The 16,837-nt window shown below is 42.7% G+C and overlaps 3 protein-coding genes across 8 annotated transcripts; all 3 read right to left on the reverse strand.

Moving 5' to 3' along the window:
- Positions 1–911: 911 nt before the first annotated feature.
- LOC136540110 (uncharacterized) lies at positions 912–8,951 on the reverse strand. Of its 6 annotated transcripts, none has more exons than XM_066532103.1 (13): positions 8,578–8,951; positions 8,199–8,241; positions 7,933–7,986; positions 6,484–6,547; positions 6,244–6,300; positions 6,059–6,153; positions 5,917–5,955; positions 5,745–5,833; positions 5,386–5,464; positions 4,206–4,253; positions 3,587–3,768; positions 2,893–3,014; positions 912–1,648 (listed from the first exon to the last, which is right to left on the reverse strand). In XM_066532103.1, the coding sequence occupies exons 1-11, from the start codon at positions 8,778–8,780 to the stop codon at positions 3,688–3,690; spliced, it is 852 nt and encodes a 283-aa protein (XP_066388200.1). In that variant the 5' UTR covers positions 8,781–8,951; the 3' UTR covers positions 912–1,648; positions 2,893–3,014; positions 3,587–3,687. The 6 variants fall into 6 exon arrangements, with proteins under 6 accessions (XP_066388200.1, XP_066388201.1, XP_066388199.1 ...); XM_066532104.1 differs by having other exon boundaries at positions 2,887–3,014; XM_066532102.1 differs by lacking the exon at positions 912–1,648 and having other exon boundaries at positions 2,736–3,014.
- Positions 8,952–9,380: 429 nt separating this feature from the next.
- LOC136540111 (egg cell-secreted protein 1.3-like) lies at positions 9,381–10,066 on the reverse strand. Its single transcript, XM_066532108.1, has one exon. It carries the CDS (start codon positions 9,955–9,957, stop codon positions 9,460–9,462), a length of 498 nt encoding a protein of 165 aa, XP_066388205.1. The 5' UTR covers positions 9,958–10,066; the 3' UTR covers positions 9,381–9,459.
- Positions 10,067–13,392: 3,326 nt separating this feature from the next.
- LOC136540112 (glucan endo-1,3-beta-glucosidase 9-like) lies at positions 13,393–16,494 on the reverse strand. The gene is made up of 2 exons (XM_066532109.1): positions 16,012–16,494; positions 13,393–14,647 (listed from the first exon to the last, which is right to left on the reverse strand). Exons 1-2 carry the CDS (start codon positions 16,371–16,373, stop codon positions 13,549–13,551), a joined length of 1,461 nt encoding a protein of 486 aa, XP_066388206.1. The 5' UTR covers positions 16,374–16,494; the 3' UTR covers positions 13,393–13,548.
- Between the last annotated feature and the right edge of the window lie 343 nt (positions 16,495–16,837).

A 16,837-nucleotide genomic window follows, 5' to 3' on the forward strand; every position in this document is an offset into this window, starting at 1 on the left:
ACAACTCGCTGACAATGCCAGGACATGGCATCATCAGCGGGTAGACACTCAGCGTGGCCTTATCAGGGTCAGCAAACATGCACCCAGTGTGGGGCTATCTCCATCACCGTCTGCCATGTCAGGGGGGCCCGCACAGAGGAAAATGAAGACCCGGCATACTTGAAGGACTTCCTTTTGCCTCTCATTTTCCTCTTTTCTCCCATCTGTAATCCATACTCTCTCTTGGCCTATAAAGGGAGAGCGTAGCACCCCACTAAGGGGGTCGAATCAACACATCACGCATCACATCACACATAGCTGAGCAGCAATCAAACTCTCAGCACCATTCGACCTCTCCGTCAGAGACTTGGGACCTATCCCTCTCTCGTCCGTTTGTAACCCCTACTACGAATTTTTCAATGCTATAACACGAGCAACAGCCACGAACTGGACGTAGGGACATTCTGCCTGAACCAGTATAAACCTTGTGTCTTTTAGCACACCATCCGGACCAGACACGTAAAACACAAATTTACTCGTTGGTGTTTACTCGAAAACACCGACACTATGATTAGGAGAGGACGGGGCCGAGGGGGTGGAGGCGGGAGGTGGGTGGCGCGGCGAAGTGACGGGAGCCGCCGATGGTGGAGACGGGACGGGGGCGGGGGCGGCGGGGTCTGGGGCACGCGAGGGAGGTGGACGGTGCGGTGAGGTGGCGGGAGCCTCGGCATCAGTGTGAAAGGGCAGTGGAGGAGGGCTGCCAGGGGGGAGGGGTGCCGTCGTGAGGAAGACGACAGGGTTCGCGCGACCCGTCGCGCTGTTAGCGGGTCCTTCTCAAAATGGGTTCTCCCCGTATGCAACTTATTTAGCCATGCTGGCCTTCTCCATTCGCTACATCAGAGCAGTAGAATATAAGGCAACACAAGTTGACAAGAGTCATTATAATCTACAGCTTCGTGATAGAAATAACCAAACATAATCAGGGATCACTTTTGTTTTCTTTCCCTTCCCAGCTAAGAGTCCTACCTGACTACTGGATCCAAGGTTTGCGATTACATGCCCAAAGAATTTTGCGACCAATACAGATGAAGCGCGGCCAGAGGCGCGAAGGCCGCCAGCGCCTAGTCTTCGCCTTCCTTGATCGCCGCCCTGACGACATCGAGCACCGAAGATGGCCCTCTACCAAAGACTCGACAATTTCTTTCCTTCCAAATTGTCTAGGCAACAAGGAGCAGCAAGAGTCGAACAGGGCCTGGACGCCAGGTCGATCCAACCCCTTGTTGTATCCACCACTCGCCGAGTTCCTGTACACCATCCGGCAATAGGGTCAGCAGATGTATGGGCTCCAACAGCGCGTGCCAGACTTGTTTGGAGAAGACGCATCCGAGGAACAAGTGGCACGTTGTTTTGGGTGCCTGATCACATAGAGCACATGAGTCGTCGTCTTGAAGGCCATGCCGCTTGCGACGGTCGCCGAGCCAGAAAAAGAGCTCCCGTGGCGGCGCCTTGGTACGCCAAAGCTCTTTGGCTCCCAGGAGCCTGGTTGATCCTGCAAAGAAAGCCCGGTACGTCGAGGAGACCGAGTACGCCCCAGAGGAAGACCATCTCCACACAAAACGATCCGGTTGCAGCGGCTGCAAGTTCTTTCCCTTCCCCTTTGCTGTGGAATCTGCAACATGGCATCGTATTATGCCCCGACAGACTCTATCAGCATATGATAACTTGCAATTGCAACTCCACATCAACACTCAGAATCAAATTCAATTACATGATGAAAGGTCACAGTGTAATTCACAATTGATCTTCCAAGAGTAAAACAAGTGACCATCATAAAGTCACAACCATTAAAAAGGAATCTGTCAATTTCAAGCAAGTTCTCATTTCCACTACACCATCATATTGGAATGATTCCAACCCAGCATCCAAAGCAGCACGTGGCAAAATTGCGCAACAGCAGCTCTATTTCAGTGAAGTGAAGCTGCCTTCTAATGTGAGATTCACATTCTGAAATGACTGATGCACAAAGATCGTGCTAGAGAGGAATTGCAGAAATAGGCTTTTTTTTTAGTGAAACAGGAGGGGCTTGCGCCCCTACTGAAATTTATTAGAAAAAAACAGGCAGAACAGAAAGTTCAAGGACTACGAATTACAAGCTACAGAGGACAGAGAAGAGCTCAAGAGACAAAGAAGGAAACAAAGAAAATAAGCATGATTACACATTCTGAAATAGGCATATTTATCTCTGCAAGAAAAAGGAGCTCCATGTTTTGAAAAGATAGGAAATGGAAACATAAATATAAACACTTTGCAAGATTCCTTCTTGCCATAGCTCACAAAAAACAGTTACATTACTTTCTAAGCTAAAAGAATGGCAAGAAATGAAGCAAAACTACCAGCATTCCGAATGATAATTAGTTCCTCTACTCACAATAAAGTCACATCACATTACTTTCATTACATTTTCACAAGAGTGATTCATCTGCCTTCCATTGAACAGATTTCTAGCCTTCCAATGCCAAAAGAACAACAGAGAATCAGCTATTGGAGGTCTCAGTCTTATGTTCTCTTGCCCACATCCAGAGCACAAGCATCAAGTTGCAAAAAAACTATCAGAACCTTAGTGTTTGCATAACTTAGCCCTACAAGTTCATTCGACAGAAAGATTGTATGATTCAGATTGTGAGATTATCTTTGTGTAGAAGAGTTCGCAAGCAACAAGCTAAGCTAAATTCATAACAAAGCATGCGACACCAGTCTGTTTCATGGTTCCAAATCCAACCAATCATTTGCATAATAAAATGTTCATCTAGATAAACATACTATCAACCCTCTAAACAGTGTAGATTTGTGCTACAGCATTTGCAAAAATTAGTAGAACGGATGAAGGTGAGGATTTTGGAAGTTTACATCAACCTCATGGCACATTTGATGGTGATGATGGTACATGTTCAAAATTATAAAAATTTCACCAGAACTCTTGTTGCATGGCATTCAAATACTCCATCCCTTTCACAATATAAGTCCCACTTGCATACCTAGGAAGCAAAATGTTGAGTAATAATGTAATATATTACAGAATTGTATCATACTTGTAACTATTTAGATAGATCAGTAGGTTACGGAAAGCATGATTAAAGCAGGATTATATTTATTATTATGCTTCCGAGGTGGACTAATATTTTAAAATGGAGGGATTAGTTCTGAAAAGGAAACCAGAATTAAATAGCTCACCACATTTGATTGACTATTACTCGCATGGTGAGATGATATTATTATGTACATAAATCATACCTAGGTTTTAGTTCAGACTTCAGACTGATGCACACATTATGTAAGTTTGAGACAAAACGATTCCATACTTGAAAGCAATGAATTGTGATCATGACATCTGTATTATAGTGCAATGGTGCCATTTGTTATGAAATAATTGTTGACCAGCAACTATTTCGGCTACCGCCAAAAAAAGTAAGAGAAAGAAAAGAAACCTAATTACAGGTAATATATGAACCTGTTGATTGTAACTGCAATCACTTGTCCCAGTGAAAGTTCAACCAGATACAGCCTAAAACTAACACAAGGGATAAGATACATGACTCATTGACAGTACCTGTATCTCGGCAAGAACAAAGATACATCCTGCTGTCCAGTCCATACTATCATGTGCTTAACTGTATGGCTGCCAATAAAATTTCTTGAATGCCCACCTTCTCAATGGTATACAGGGGCGTATGTGCCTTGACCATCTCTGTTGTAACTTACGTGACTTCTTGTTGCAGGAACAAAGATAGTCTGGACAGATGGATGAGCAAGTTATAAGGTTACATTTGATGATTGATGACACTCAGAACATGAAAAGCAAGTAAAGGAACTCTAGAAATTTTCAACAGACACCTGTAAATTGCAAAACTACCTTTTCCTTTCAGAAGGAAAAAACAACAGCATGTTTCTTATTGCGACTGGTCAAGTGCAGGTAACTAAATACTCTGCAGTACTGAAGACCTTGGTATATTACTGCTATAATTGAAACTTGTTTACAAGTATAAATTACTACTCATTGCACCCATCATGTGAAGTTTAACACTAGGGCTGGTTGTATTGGTAATTGATAAATGTACAGAGCAAATATAACATGTAAATCAAAAGGGACGAATGAAACGAAATCCTCACATACAGCAGGTTGCTAGTAGAGAATAGCAATCATTTAAAAGTGAATATACATCTCTTACCTTAATGCGTTGGGGCAGACCAATCCAAAATTCCAGGTTTGGAATGGCCTACAATATAAGAAAAGAGTAAGACAAGTAGTTCAAAAGCATCATGAAGTTGAAGTGTAATGGATGGAGTGGGTTCCTAAGTTAACTGCTCACAGAAATATCAGCACAAGTGAAGGCTGATCTAATCACAATTTCAAGGGAATGTTCATTGTTTACAAGGGGGAGCTATGATTCACTTGTATTTTTTATTAAAAAAAAATATGATTTATTGATAAATTTACATTCTTTATTCGTAGTTTGTTTTACCGTAGTTGTTTAATTAAATGCATTTCTTTCACAATCCAATTAGAAATTGGGAAACCCAATTGAACAAACCAATTTCCACCAAATCCAAGTAGAATGGTCAAAAAATTTATTTCATAGCCAGGTGGACCTTGTTGTCCACAAGCAATCAATAGTTTCACTGCCGCTACGTATATTCAAGAAACATGAAGCTGGAATCGAATCAATTACGAGATTAAACTTGTGGTCTCACAGATTGATTTTGGTAAAACTTCAGTACAATTCAACATTTTGAGGAGCAAGTTGTCTCTAAACACTGGGCTCAACTACAGTCCAAATTTATTTTGAAATCGTGCCTTGAGGAGTTGGTCCAACTCAAGACTAATACAAATTTTAACAAATTATTAGTATAAGTTTTCTTTACCTAGAGATCTATGTTTGAATAGGAGTGCTTGGAAAGAAGCTATTGAAGTGCATGAACCGTGACTAGGGGCTCTTGGCGGGTTTCAACTCTAGCCTACCCCAACTTGTTTGGGACTGACAGGCTTTGTTGTTGTTGTATTAGTAAAAGTTTTCTTGAGCCCATTCCCAGTGCTGGGAACATTAATCAAAAGTTATCTAGCACAAAGTTAGGACGAAATGGTACTTTTCCCTACAGATTTCGGGGAACAAAATTATTTAGAATAACCATCAATGCGCACACGCATGCAGATGTATAAGTGAAGTGGGAGTTGTGTTAATGAGATTTTTCATGTAACTCTAGTGATTAAAACTATGGATCGGAGCTTATTGATGAGAAACCATGAGAGTTACAACTAGCCTTACCAAGCAAATAACATCAAACTCCATATAATTTGACATAAAACGAATGAGGCATATAAATGGAGGACTCTTGAAAGACAAGCTTTACCTCTACAGAATGAATGCCAAGGAAATAGTATCTGTAAACTGCTCCAATCAAAATGTACCCTCCAAGAAGGCACAGAATTCTGCAGAAAAATTAGACATTAATCAAGCTGAGAACTGCTAAAAGAAAAAACTGTGAAACTCTGCGATGATGGGAACTCACAAACAAGACTATAGTTTTGTATTAAAAAGAAATGGGCACCCAAATTCAAGGTAAAATAGACCTGAACCAGGGAGGTTAGGGGTGTATTACTCACCCCTTCCAGTAGCTGAGCTAGATTCCATTTCTTCCTACTGCAGATTAATTGTCTAATATAGCAGGTTCCAGGTTCACATAATTATATGCAGCTCAAAAGAACATACGTCATGAACGAAGTGCTTAACCATCCCCAACCACTTCCAGAAGCAGAAACAGACCTTGCACAACCAGAAGGGTGTTTAAGTGTTGTAGCCTGCGAGGTACAATTATGTTAATGTCTTAAGGAAACAAAACTGCTGTAGAAAACTGCACCATTGCAATTTTTTTGGTACCCACATAATCACAAAGACCAGATACGACGAATTTGTCTGGTACCTATGAGTGAGAGGAAATAAAATAGCAAGGTAAAATAAGAGGTGGCAGAGAAACAAACAAAACAATAAACTTCAAGGAGATGTAAATGAAAGAATCTACTCACTTGGGCTGCAGTTGACTCGCAAAGAACGGAAACAGAAATAGAACACTTTGATGAGAACATCTTAACAATGATACCCTTTTGAGGATTACTCTCGTCTATTATTTCCCCAATGAAACAACAATCATGTTAATTCGAGACATCGATACAGAAAGAATAGTTCTGAAAGAATTTTATGTCATTCTTACCAACTAGAGATATATGGGATTTAGATAAACTCCCAATAGTTGTGCAGACATCATACCCTGCAGACAGAAAATGCAGGTTAAAGTTACACACATTAACAATTTTTACCGATATTTGAAAAATGGAAATGGGGGACACCAATGGTCCCACAGGTACCATTCCTGATACACAATTAAGAAAGTAATAGGGAAAGACTGCTGAAAACATATCCAATCAGGACTCAGGAGAGAAAAAAAAGCTACCTCGAATATAATTTGACACAAGTGCACTGCACTGAGTTCCACACCTCGATGGACCACCACAGTCCTATTATGTTACATAAATAGTTTGATTATTGTACATAAATAGTTTGAAAAAACATAAATAAAGTAACAAACAAGAAAATATAATCTTTAACAGCACTCAATGCGAAGGTACAGAGGAGCCTAAATTATTAAAAAATAACGTTATTTCAATCAATTGGATCCCATGGTCTAAAGTTTAGCCACCAAACTTTAGACCACTTTTCTTGAGAATCCAAATGGGTGGTCTAAACTCTAAAGTGATGTCTAAACTTTAGCCAACCTCACAAAAATACTATTAGCTCATTAAGACCACACAAGTGAGCTAAAGTGGTCTAAAGTTTAGCCCTTAACTTTAGCCAACTAAACTTTAGACCATGGATCCAAACAGGGCCTAAGCTTGTCCTTGGCATGACAATTTTTCAAATTATTTAATAAAAGACTGTCACCTAGCACATGAATAAGCTAATTGCAAAGATGAAGTGAAGTATCACTTATAATGCTCCAATCTTCCAGTGATAAAACGTATCCTTCGTCAAATCTTACCAAATACAGCTAATGAAGTTGCTATTGAAACCGTGTCCATAAAAAAGAATACACACACAAAATAGCAAATGACAAGTAAATAAATTGGCAGGGTGGATCAAGTGGCGACTGTAACAAGAGGGTACCACAAAAGCTAAAAGGCAAGTTTTATAGAACGGCGATTAGACCGGCTATGTTGTATGGAGCAGAATGTTGGCCTACAAAGATTCGACATGTTCAACAACTGAGTGTTGCAGAAATACGTATGTTGCGATGGATTTGCGGTCACACAAGAATGGACCGAGTTCGGAACGATGATATACGTGATCGTCTAGAGGTAGCACCAATTGAAGAAAAGCTTGTCCAACATCGGTTGAGGTGGTTTGGCCATGTCCAAAGGAGACCTCCAGAGGCACATGTGCATTGTGAAGTCCTAAGCCAAGCTAATAATATGAGGAGAGGTAGAGGAAGACCGAAATTGACATGGGGGGAGGCAATAAAAAGAGATTTGAAAGCTTGGATATACCTAGAGATCTATGTTTGAATAGGAGTACTTGGAAAGCAGTTATTGAAGTGCCTGAACCGTGACTTGGGGCTCTCGGTGGGTTTCAACTCTAGCCTACCCCAACTTGCTTGGGCCTGAAAGGCTATGTTGTTGTTGTTGTTGTTGATAATACAATCAGGAAAGGCTGAGACAAACTCAATATAGTTCCAGATAAAGCAATGCAACAAGGGATGATGCTTTGCTTATTCAGCGCGAGCATGGAAATTAAATGCTGAAGTGGCGTGAGTGCCAAGTGTGCAAATGATCCGTAATGGAAATCCTAGAGAAAACCTGAACATCTTGCGTTTAACTGATGGAATAGCTAGACCAAGGGAGTATACCTCACAATTAAGACACATAGGTGGGTCAAAGTTGAATAGCATTTCATCGCAAAGCTGCACGCATGGCACAAACAAAACTATCATTAGTGGAAGACCAAACCTTGAAAGTCTCACCCCTCCAGAAAGAGAGTGTTTTAGGAAACTCAAGAGTCTATTTTCAGTTATTAACTAGCTTATCATATTAGCTTTTGGAAATTTAGAAAGTACTATCTGCCAGCATATGCAATACGCACTCATACATAAAGGAGTATACTATCTTAACCAACCTGGAACCAGAGTATGGAATCATTCACAGCCACCTTGTAAAACCTGAAACACAAGATGGGCATTACATTATTATATGGGACACACTCAACATATAGGTATAATAAACACAACAAATGCCATTCCCCAGAACAAATATTTCTAACACATTAGAATACAAGTATGCAACTGAGTCAAGCTGATTGAATTCAAATTTGGCGAGGCACACTTCTAAAGGCTGCCCTAGCCGCCAATGAGTCTGGAGGTCTTAGCTTCAACTCTCAGCAAGTAAGACAATCAGGCCCAGTAATGAATTCGCGGCAATCCCCATCCCGATGGACGCAGGGGAGCACTGTTTGGTACACTGGTCTTAGTATATAGTAGTTCGTCATGGGTACCTACGTCACGTACCCGTCCTCGCTGAGCACGCCGTGGCGGTGCGCCGGCGTCGGCGCCTCGAGGGCGAAGCTGTAGAGCTCGCCGCCGCGCTCGACGGAGAACTCGCAGGAGCCGCCTTCCCCCGCACCGGTGAGGCCGCTGCTGCAGGCGGCCGCGAGGAGGAGGAGAAGGAGAAGCGGCGGCAGGCGGGGCCCCGGAGGCGGCATTCGCAGCGGCGGCGCAACCGAGGATGGGCGGGAGCGTGTGAGCTTTTTCTGCTTGTGACCAAGGATGAGGGGAAGCGAGGAGGGACCCTTTGGCGTTTGTTCCGCATCGACAGTCACGAGGCTCAACTGCTCAAGCGTCGGGACTCCGAGACCCGACGATTCCTTGGCCGGCCTCGGGGCTCGGCCGACAGCGGCAGCGTCCCCATCCGTCCTGCGGCGCGGCCTGTGTCGCGGCCTCATTCCTTGGCCTCGGGTCTTTCTGTCGCGGTCTGTGTCGTGCAGGGTGACGGGTGTGATGTAGACGCCGAACCCACACACAAGGCCAGAACTGAATCGTCAGAGCACATACAGGTTTCTATGCAAAAATTTATACGAACATAGTCAAATTTAAATTATTTTTGAAAAACTTTTTTTTTGTTAATAAAGCAAGCCGTGATAAAAGAAGTGGTGTTTAGCATAAATTTTTTAATAAGACCACTTAGGGTAAAAAAACGAACTATAATTTAAAACGGATTTAATACCAAAGTTCAAGGACAACATTCTGCAGCAGGGAGTAAGATTTATCACTATTATTCATATCGGCAAAGCCAAACTTTCTCGAGACAATTTATTTGGTGTATGTTATGTACAAAGCCAGCAAGATTGGACGTGGAAACGAACCACATCATGATCCATCTATCTATCTGTGCATCGAGCTCTTCCTTCCCGCAACGGCAGCGACGCTCTCGCGGGCAGCAGCACCGACCGCGTCCGCACCGCGCGGCGGCGGCGAGCCGCTCTGCCCGCCGCCGTCGTTGTCGCCACCCGCGTTGCAGTACCCCTTGAGCATGTCCCCTTCCTGCGGGGTGAAGCCGATGATGGACAGCACGGAGTCGGCGGCCCAGCAGCTCAGCTCGATGACTCGGATGGCGCGGCAGCACCCGGGCCCCAGGAACGCCTCGCCCTTGATGAAGAGGATGATGATCTCGCCCGTGCACGACTTGATCTCCACCAGCGCCTCCCAGCACTGCTGCGCCTCCGCGCCCTCCAGCCGCTCCGCCAGTGCAGGCAGGCCCCGAACTGAAGGCGACGACGACGGGGCAAAAGCCATCGGCGGCGCCCGTTGCGCGGCCGTCGACGCGGCGAGCAGCGCCAGGCAGGTGAGCGCGGCCAGCAGGGACAGGCGGGAGAATGCCATGATTGGTGGTGGTGCCTTGTGCTCTAGTAAGAGTAAAACTTGGGACGATGAATGAAGGTTAAGTAAGATATCCGCTAGTTAATTTGTAGCTGAGGCTCGCGGCTGTACTTTATAGATGGTGCAGGCAGTAACTGCAGGCAAGCCAAGAGTCACAATTAGTTTCAGAATGTGTAAAAGCCACGCTTTTTAATCTCTCCCTAATGGAAAAGAAAGTGGACAGTAAATTAAATTCTCTGGCACTACCGCACTAATGTAAAATTCCACCGTGCCATACTGCCGTGGAGCCACGGACACAGTCATGCCTGCTTATCTTCCAATTTTATGTATTTTGATTTGAAAACAGGGTATTTTGCACGCCAATTTGATTGTCAACCTTGAACTATAAAACCAGATCCGAGAACGTGTCCTCCTTGCTGATTTCAAATGTCGTTTTTTTATTTTGTAAAAACTTGATAGCTAATTTACTTTAAATAAATAAAAAATATGAAACTCATAGTCATGCTTATTATCTATCTATCTATCTATCTATCTATCTATCTATCTATCTATATCTCTTATAAAACAAAACCCCACTAATCCTATTTTTCTACTTCCACGTTGTGCCACGTCATCACCATTGTTTTAGCCATCGTATCTTAAGCAGTCATTTCCATCCTGGCTATTAATTGTTTGTGCAATTTATAACTCCACTTATTTTCCATCTCTTTCATGGCCATTAGTATCTGCCGCGCAGCCATTACAGACCTCACGAAGAGGCAGAGAGGCACAACAATAGCCCAATCGTTTCCTTCACATATCTGAAACTGACGCACCAATGAAGCCACCTTCACAAAATTGGAGCTGACAGTCACTGGACACTCCCCTCTTGTCCACATTACCTGTTCGCTTCTCTTATAATACGTTTTTTTCAGCTTGTTTTTTTTTTCAGCCGGAACAATGTTTTTCTCTCACAACAAATCAGTCGGAATAGTATTTCGGCTTGCTTTTCAACAAAGCGAACGGGGCCATAAATGGGAACACAGGAGGCCATCATCTCTAGGTAGTGAGTGCAGTATGATGTCATCAACACTTGCATAAAGTATCCAGAGTATCGTCGTCTCCTGCAAGCTTCATCACCAACTGCTTACTGCTGTAATGCCAACAATGGTCACCGTCTATGTCTGTGCTCCATCCACAGGCTGCTGCATATGTGTCCTCGGAGCCAAGAATGCCTCAGGCTAGCAGCCACAGTCACCTTCCATGTCCATTGTGGATGACCTCTCAGTTATCCCTCATTAAACAAATCATTGATCTGATGTTATTGATCTAAGATGGAGAGGTACAGAACTTGCCACTATGCTGCATTGCTGCTTCGCAAGTGATTGATAGGATTCCTTGATTACGTGGCAATAGGTTTGCAAGAATCCTCTTCTTTGTCTAAAAAGAATTGAATATATACTTATCAAAGTTTTTTTCTTTTCCTTCAGCAACATCCATACCTTCTCACCTCTCATTAGTAATTTCATACCTCATGCCCATTGATAATCATATGAGGTCCTCAATCTTCTTGCTAATTATTTCCTTTCCAGGGCAGCTAGCTATTACTTCATGTTGCTTCTACAGTCAATTTTTTAGGTATAAATCTCTCGAGCCTTCAGTCACTGGTCCACATAGTGCACACTGCACAACATTTTCCTAAATTTTGGTATTTCTATTTTTCTACACAACGAAGGATGGCCTGCTTTAGTGGATTACTGTTATATTCTCTTCGTGACTATCCTGAAGTTCTGCAAAGTGTTTAACAACAATGTTGTAAATGATACACTGATGGAATCAGTTGTAAGAAAGTTGATTATATAGGCCCTGTTCGCTTGGGCTTATTTGGCTGATAAGCCATGGCTGAAAGTATTGTTAGCTGATTTGGTGTGAGAGAAAAATATTGTTCGTTGACTAAAAAAGTACGGCTTATAAACCAAACAAGCCAAAACGAACATGGTGATAATTGGCACGAATTAACAATTAGATGAGTATTTATCGGTTTACCTCACCCACTTATGTGTGCAACATGTGCAGTTTTCACCTGAGACATGGAATTCATCCGAGAGTAATGTATATTTCAATTCATAATTTTTTAAATAGTATTGTTTGTTTCATCCAATAGACATCTAAAGTTACTCTAAAAAATTCCTACGCGTAGGGAATTCTTCTAGTTTAAAACAAATAAGATCCAAATAAAACACCGGTAGATAAACAACATTTTCAAAAAAATCGGTACTACTAGTTTCATATCTTTTTTTCAAATTCAAAATAAATTTGTTATGTATTTTTTGAGATTAAACTAGATTTTTATTATTTCTAAAAATAGAAAAACACCTTTGAAAATAGCTAAAGGACTAAACTCGTCCGCTTTCAACAGTTAGAAGACCTTTTAAGTAATATCCGATTTCATAATTTGAGGTTGAAAAACAAACTGATGTACAAATTAGAGGTTGAAAATGAACTTATACCTTTTGGTTATGATTGGTGTTATATGTATCTCTGAACCAAAAACATCTCATACAGTGAAGAGTGCACCCCTGACTTATGCATGCAAAAACAAACAGATTTTCTTTGCGTGACAAATTTTAAACACAAGGACCGTTTGGATCTCTTCATTCTGGAGAAATTGAAACCTACGTAATAGATTATGCTATTTGGCTTGAAATTTAACATTCCATAACTTGCACAAGCTCATAAATAAGCCTATTTCAAATTCATAGGGTGAAAGATGAAAATAGATTCTATAGATCACTATGCTATAATTTTATTCTCCAACTTATAACACATTCTTCAACTAACTCCCTTACAATAGAAATGTAAACATATAAGTATGTCCTTTGTATGCTTAACAATAAATATATAAATATATAAATATACAACTATATTAACTTAATTAATCTATGCCTAAATTGTAATTATTATAATGAATTCAATTCAAGGATCCAAACGGCCTCTAACGTCTTTGTTTATGGGACCGAGGGACTACAAGGCATCTCAGCAAGTCAGCATCCGTTTACCGGTATCTGAACGAAGTTCCTCTACATAAGTCAGTGTTCATTGACTGAAAGATGAATAATTGACCGTGTATAACTGTGTAACACATTTTCTTAGGCACTGACAATTGCACAAACAAAAAGACATGCTCCCCTCTGTGGCAGGCCCAACCCCAGCTCACAGAGTCACAGCTGTGGATTAGACTTTGTACACTGCTGCCTAGGTCTCCATGTAAACTGCGCGGTTCACTTGTAGTTAAAATGCATAACGTGCAGCACCTTCTGTTGATTGGACTTTCTAAGATGTAGTGAAACCAAGAATGTATCTATCATGAAATGGCAACATTACCAGGTTCAAATTTTTGAACAAGAGAAGAGCTGCTGGTTGACTCAGCCAGACTATTTTAAAGCACATCATTACATTTGGACTAAACCTACCAATTCTGATAGCCACTCTAAGAGACATCAGAAATTGTGCCATTCCAGGAATAATATTATCTGATGGTGCACCGAGACTTTGGAGTACATTCAACAAGAGGCCCAAAGAAACACTTTGAAGGCTCAATCTAGTCTCACCAGACTATATACAGACAATGCAAAACCACAAAACTAATGATAGCAACATGGGCAATGTTAGGTGCAAAGAAGTGGCAGCAGAAGTGCAAATTGCGAGAGGAAACAAACAACTGTCGACAGATGGATCAACAGTAGTTATCAAACCTAGGCCATTGAAGTAGCAACTATCCTCACTCTGATCATGCTGCTGATAGTAGTTGTTGAACGCATATGACACATTACCAGGCCAGGCAAGACCTGAGCAGGAGCCACCAGGTAACAGAGAAGTGCAGTCGCCATTGGAGCAAGCTGACGAGAAACTAGAAGAAACATTGGACAAATCCTTATTGTTGTCTACCACACACCATTTTGATAGAAGGTAATTGACATCAGGGGTATTCTTGAGTGATTTAGGACCTTGACCTATGTTGGCATAGTACTTTGCCTGGCCATCAAAGGTAAAAATGCCATGGTGCCTTTCATAACCTCCACTAGCTATACTCCGTTGATCTTCATCTAAAAGGCTGAAGAGATACATCTCAATTGGAGGGACTTTTGGGCGAAGTGGAGTCCCAGACTTTTTGGCCAGGTGGTTGACTAGGCCAGTCATGAACGACTGAGCAATAGCAGGAGTTGCGTTCACAGCTCCATCTGTTGGCCATCCTGCTCTCCCAACAATGATGTCCATGTCACTGAAGCCAGCTTTGGTTAGAGAAGTGACCAGAGCATCTATGCTTGCATCAACGTAGTTGTCATACTTGTTTTGACCATCTTTTACAGGATGAGACATTAGTTGGAAAAGGTAATAGTCCAATGACATATTTTTGTTGTGTTGAAAGCTAAAAAATGGATCCAGCTCGACCATAAATGGAGAACTGCTGTTGGCAAGAAATGAGAGGAGATCTGCCATGGTCTTGTTAACATCAGATCTGAAGCTAGCTTTCGAGGGCAGGGTAGATGCATTCTGGAATGTGTCAGCACTACAAGGTACTACCACCTTCATCTTGACAGACAATTTTGCATGGACTAATGCTTGTTGAACATTTTCTGCTGCACGAACTACAAAAGGATGAAAATTCTGTCCATGACGTAGAAGAAAGGGCTCATCCCCAACAACAATATACCTGTGAAGTCAATTTGTTTGTCAATTTTAAAATATTATTAAAGATACAATTAAAAAACAGACTTGCAACATAGATGCACAAACAGATTGAACACAAATAATGGCATTATTTAACACATGATTCCCTTCATCTATGCAGTGGGATATACAATGTCTTCATGATACTTGCTCTATAACACACCGCATTTTTTTTTTTTGCAGAAATGAAACATAATCATCTGCCACAAAAGGTACACATCACTGAAGACCCAACTATGTACTCTTTTCGGCTATTTAGGGTCTAGGCGCAAGCGAACGCTAGACCAGTTGGTTTGGCTGTGCGCTTTGCACCCTGCTGGCCAGAGTTCGAACCCCCTCGGGGGCGGATTTGTTGGCCGGAGAAGGCGCAGTTTATCTGCGCGTCAAAAAAAAAATCCCCTCGTCTGTCCCACGCCAAAGCACAGGCCAGGTCTAAGGCCAGCCCAGTCTCACGGGAACTGCGGTGCCGCTGTGTATGGGTGGGGCAGAGGTTCGGGGGTTTTCTCGACCTGCGTGAGAAGGTCTTCTTCTTAAGCACAATGCCCGGGTTGAGTTTTTATTTAGGGTCTAGGCTTTGACATAGCAGTGAACGTAAAATACAACTCTATTATTCTGCTACTTTTGAACCTGATATACAAAATGAAGAATATCAAAAGATAACCTAAATGTCCTCCCAGGTTCAAAGTTGTAACCTAAGAGGATTATATTCACATTCTGCCCATTGAAGTTCTACGAAATGGTAAATTCTACCTCCAATTGTTTACTTGGCATAGATAAAAGTCATTGTAGCATCCCTCAATCGCATTCACCAATCAGGAACCTGTCACTACCAGCATATCAGTAGTGACATTTTGTGGATTTTTCATAGTTTAAATTTCACAGAAGAGGTTCTCCAGGTACTATTACTACCTAGTTATAAGAAAATTCCAGTGAACTATTGCAAGGCAGAAGCACCAAGTTATCAACTGAAGCCAACTAATACATTCAGTAAAGAAATGGTTCCCTTCTTCGATTCAGATTGATCAGCCACACATCCGACATAATATACAATCTTATTATAGAAATAAGGTAACAAATGCACAGGCAGCACAGCCCACTTTTCCGTGGGATCCAGCCATCCACAGTAGAACTGCAGTGACTACTGTAACGGGTTGTGAGTACGAAGACTGCAGTCATATTGATTAATCGAGTCAATTGGAAGTCAGCTGTGCCCAATTGGTCCTTTTCTGTCGACATGAGAATTAGGTCAACTAAAACCATCATCCGTGCTTCGTTTTCTCTCAGAACATTCGACTAGCAAAAGACTCCGAGGCACCCAAAAATCGTGCATTGGAAGGGAGCTCTTACTCGAACCGCACGCTGGAGGAGTAACGGGTGACATTGTCGTGGACCCAGGCGGTGGCGGCCTTGGTGGAGGAGGCGAGGGGCCGGAGCAGCGCGTCAGGGACCCCGACGCTGACGGCGATGCCGGTGCCTGCAAGCACCGCGAGCGCGTCGGAGGAGGCGGCGGCGAGGCGGACGCGGGGAACGGAGTTGGGGAGGAGGAGGCCCCGTACGACCTGCGCCGCCGGGAGCGAGTGGGAGGACGCGAAGCCCCAGTTCACACCCACCGCGAGAGCCGGCGGTGGAGGCGCCATGGCGAGGAGGAACAGGAGGAGGCCAGGTACGAGCGGCCGCAGCGGGCGGCGGCGACTGGAGCTGGACGGCATTGCCTCGTGTTCCGTGCGCGCTGTAGCCACTAGTGCTGCTATGCCGTCTGCGGTGTGCAGTTGCGGCGGCCTCTCTCAGGCTCTTTGTCTCGGCCCTCTTTCCTCCCGTGGTGCCGTGGGCAGAGACGACTACGTCTACGCGTAGCTGAATATATATACTATTGCTTTACTTGTTTTATTACCTACCAAATCTCAATATATTTACATAAAGTAAATTTCTCATGAAAGGGAAATTGAACATGAGGGTTTTTTAGGAGGGCAGAAAGTTGACACGAGTTTATCTATTTTCTTGACCCTCCACACTATAGTATGACTAGGGGTCCCAGGGACCGGTCGGCTGTATGCCTTATATTTTCAGCAACGGTGGCTTGTAAGACAATTAAGAATCTTGCTATTGAGTAAACCGAAAGATAGAGAGGCTTTTACCTGTGTACCTTTAAAAAAGATGCCACACTCCTATGTAC

The sequence above is a fragment of the Miscanthus floridulus genome, chromosome 2 (genome assembly GCF_019320115.1).
Source record: "Miscanthus floridulus cultivar M001 chromosome 2, ASM1932011v1, whole genome shotgun sequence".
Taxonomy (NCBI): Eukaryota; Viridiplantae; Streptophyta; class Magnoliopsida; order Poales; family Poaceae; genus Miscanthus; species Miscanthus floridulus.

Coding starts and splice junctions, on each gene's coding strand:
- LOC136540111 (XM_066532108.1), bottom strand. CDS start 9,957: ATGGCATTCTCCCGCCTGTCCCTGCTGGCCGCGCTCACCTGCCTGGCG.
- LOC136540110 (XM_066532103.1), bottom strand. CDS start 8,780: ATGCCGCCTCCGGGGCCCCGCCTGCCGCCGCTTCTCCTTCTCCTCCTC. Junction 8,242..8,577: donor AGCGAGGACGGGTACGTGAC/GTAGGTACCCAT, acceptor CTTGTGTTTCAG/GTTTTACAAGGTGGCTGTGA. Junction 6,301..6,483: donor TGTGTCAAATTATATTCGAG/GTAGCTTTTTTT, acceptor TTCTGTCTGCAG/GGTATGATGTCTGCACAACT.
- LOC136540112 (XM_066532109.1), bottom strand. CDS start 16,373: ATGCCGTCCAGCTCCAGTCGCCGCCGCCCGCTGCGGCCGCTCGTACCT. Junction 14,648..16,011: donor TCCTCCAGCGTGCGGTTCGA/GTAAGAGCTCCC, acceptor TTGACTTCACAG/GTATATTGTTGTTGGGGATG.